Consider the following 2,500-nt stretch of genomic DNA (forward strand, 5'->3'; position numbering starts at 1 on the left):
ATGGAGCGGTGGCTGGGAAGTTTGCTATCTAGACCTAGGAACAACTCAATATAGATTAAATGAATAAGAGGAAAGGAGCGGGTAATATAGTACAGTACAACAAAAACAATTGTTTGATCTCCAAATACAATATAACTACGTGACTCTACCATATTACGGGTAGATATGAAATTAAAGTAAGAACTGAGAATAAAATAAATAACTAAGCATTTAGTAGGAAGAGATGAGGCTCAAGCCTTAGTATGAAACCCATAGAAAAGAATGATAATATATCGAAATATTACTGAATTTTTTTAGTAAAGGAGCTTGTAATGATTCCTAGGAGGATTGATGACTGGACAGATCTCTCTTAACCAAGTAAGGAGACTCAATAATAATATAAAATGGAATAATAGGCATGAGAACCATCTAGGGGCAACAAAAATAGTCTACATATAGGGGATAATTGATAGTAATTTAAAATAAATAAATATACTAAAAAAGAAATTAATAACCAAGTTAATAACTAACTAAATAAATAAATAAAATAAAATTAAATAAATTAATCTAGTAGACAATCACAGGAGAGCAGTAACAATAGAAAAAATTAAGGAGTTACCTCCCCTATATATACATATCTAACTTGGAAAAAAAACATGGAGGATTTTGAAGCTAACAAACTTTTAATAATTTAATAATTTATTATGATCGTTATTTGTGTGTTTTTTCGTAATTTGTTCTGATGTAAACCATTCCTGAGGAAGTGCTAAACGTCAGACATCCAATGGATCAGTCGCTGGATAGGTTTGGGCACAGAAATGTTGACATAGGATGGTAAATAAATAGAATATGGATCTGTCGAGTTCGAAGTCTCTATCTCTTTTAAATATAAAAATTTAAAACTTTGAAATATATATATATATATATATATATTACCCGCACCCATTTATTGCACTTGGTAATACGAAGGAAAAACACTAGTGTAATAATAATTGGGTATTCTTCCAGCTGTATATTGGATAGATATTATCCCTTAGTATGTTGGATTCACAACCCCTAACTTTCTTGGATATATATATATATATATATATATATATATATATATATACACACACACACACATACACACTATGATTTTATCTGTGACTGTATGCTGCAACTGAAGACACACAGCAATTCAAAAACACACAAAATTTGTTAAGTTTTGACACCAAATAATAAATGTTTGTGTGTCTTTGATTGGTTAATGTAGTGGTTCTGAACTGGGGTCTGTATAAGATTTTGTTGTTAAAATTTATGTGCAAAAATTGTTTATACTTCTACAATACACAAAATATTAAAAAACTAGTCTGGGAACCTTTTGATACCACCTTGTATCTCTACTCTGACAATACAAGTACTCTCTGCCTCTCTCTCTCTTTCTCTCTCTCTCTCTCTCTTTCAATGTAACTGTCTCTCTTGTCTATCTCTTTTTATCTGCCTTTCTTTAACTTCACCACCTGAACATTACTCTCTGCTAAATATTCTATCCTAAACATATCTCTTTCTCTTTACCTTTCCCTCACTACCGTACAGTACATCATTAACACTTCTCTCTCCTCTCTCCCTCTTTTCTCTCACCATCTTTTTCTCTTGCTCTTTGCCTCTCCCTTCAACTAACCACATAACACATTTGGCCTCAGTGTATTTTTCTTTTGTACTGACACTCCTCCCCTCTCCCTCTCTCTCACTCCACCTCCACCTCTCTAACAAATGGACGAATGAACAAGCAGATTATTAAATAGATTTTTATACAATTCCTAATAATATTTAATCATAAAAATACAGTAGGATTTCTTTAATATACATCAAATGGTTATGGAGATCCAGGAGAGTAAAGTAGGAATAAAAGGGGTCTATAGGCAAAAAAGGGTTGAGAACCACTGGAATAATGTGTACCTTATATGCTGAAATAGTTTAGCTATATAATATATTGTCAATTAATGTTGCCTTTCTTCTGTTTTTCAGGTTGTATCAGCATAGCTGCCCTGGCATACAAGACAACAGTGGCAGTTGGATGTAAGACTTTCCAACAGTCACAGAGCAATGCCTGCATCTGTGGTGGTGGTCCTCCTCATGATGATGTCCATGGAGACAGCAGTGGTGAAGGTGGTGGTGGTAGCAGTAGTGGTGAAGGTGGTGGTGATAGCAGCAGTGGTGAAGGTGGTGGTGGTGGTGGTAGCAGTGGTGAAGGTAGTGGTGGCGTTGGAGGTGGGGGAGGTGGTGGGAGTTCATCTTCCCAGTTTCATCACACTTCCAAGAAAACTTTTGGTACAAAGTCTCGCCCTTCGGGAGACTCTGCCCCTCCTGGTTCTGAATCATCAGACGAGACATTCAAGCAAGCATCATCGTCATCACAATCGCCACCGGACCAAAAAGACAACAGCAACAATGGTGATTTCGGCAGTAAAACAGCAAAGGGAGGAATGGGTAATACTCGACATGAGAACGATATGAAGGGACACAAGGTGTACAACCATGC

The 2,500-nt window shown here is 35.7% G+C and overlaps 1 protein-coding gene across 1 annotated transcript in view; it reads left to right on the forward strand.

Moving 5' to 3' along the window:
• LOC106868979 (protein qua-1) overlaps nt 1-2,500 on the forward strand; it is a 45,986-nt gene that overhangs the window by 42,455 nt on the left and 1,031 nt on the right. Inside the window, exon 4 of the mRNA XM_014914463.2 lies at nt 1,987-2,500. This exon is cut by the window's right edge and continues 1,031 nt beyond it. Coding sequence (XP_014769949.2) covers nt 1,987-2,500 — 514 coding nt within the window. The remainder of the gene's footprint in view (nt 1-1,986) is intronic.

The sequence above is a fragment of the Octopus bimaculoides genome, chromosome 29 (assembly GCF_001194135.2).
Source record: "Octopus bimaculoides isolate UCB-OBI-ISO-001 chromosome 29, ASM119413v2, whole genome shotgun sequence".
Classification (NCBI taxonomy): Eukaryota; Metazoa; Mollusca; class Cephalopoda; order Octopoda; family Octopodidae; genus Octopus; species Octopus bimaculoides.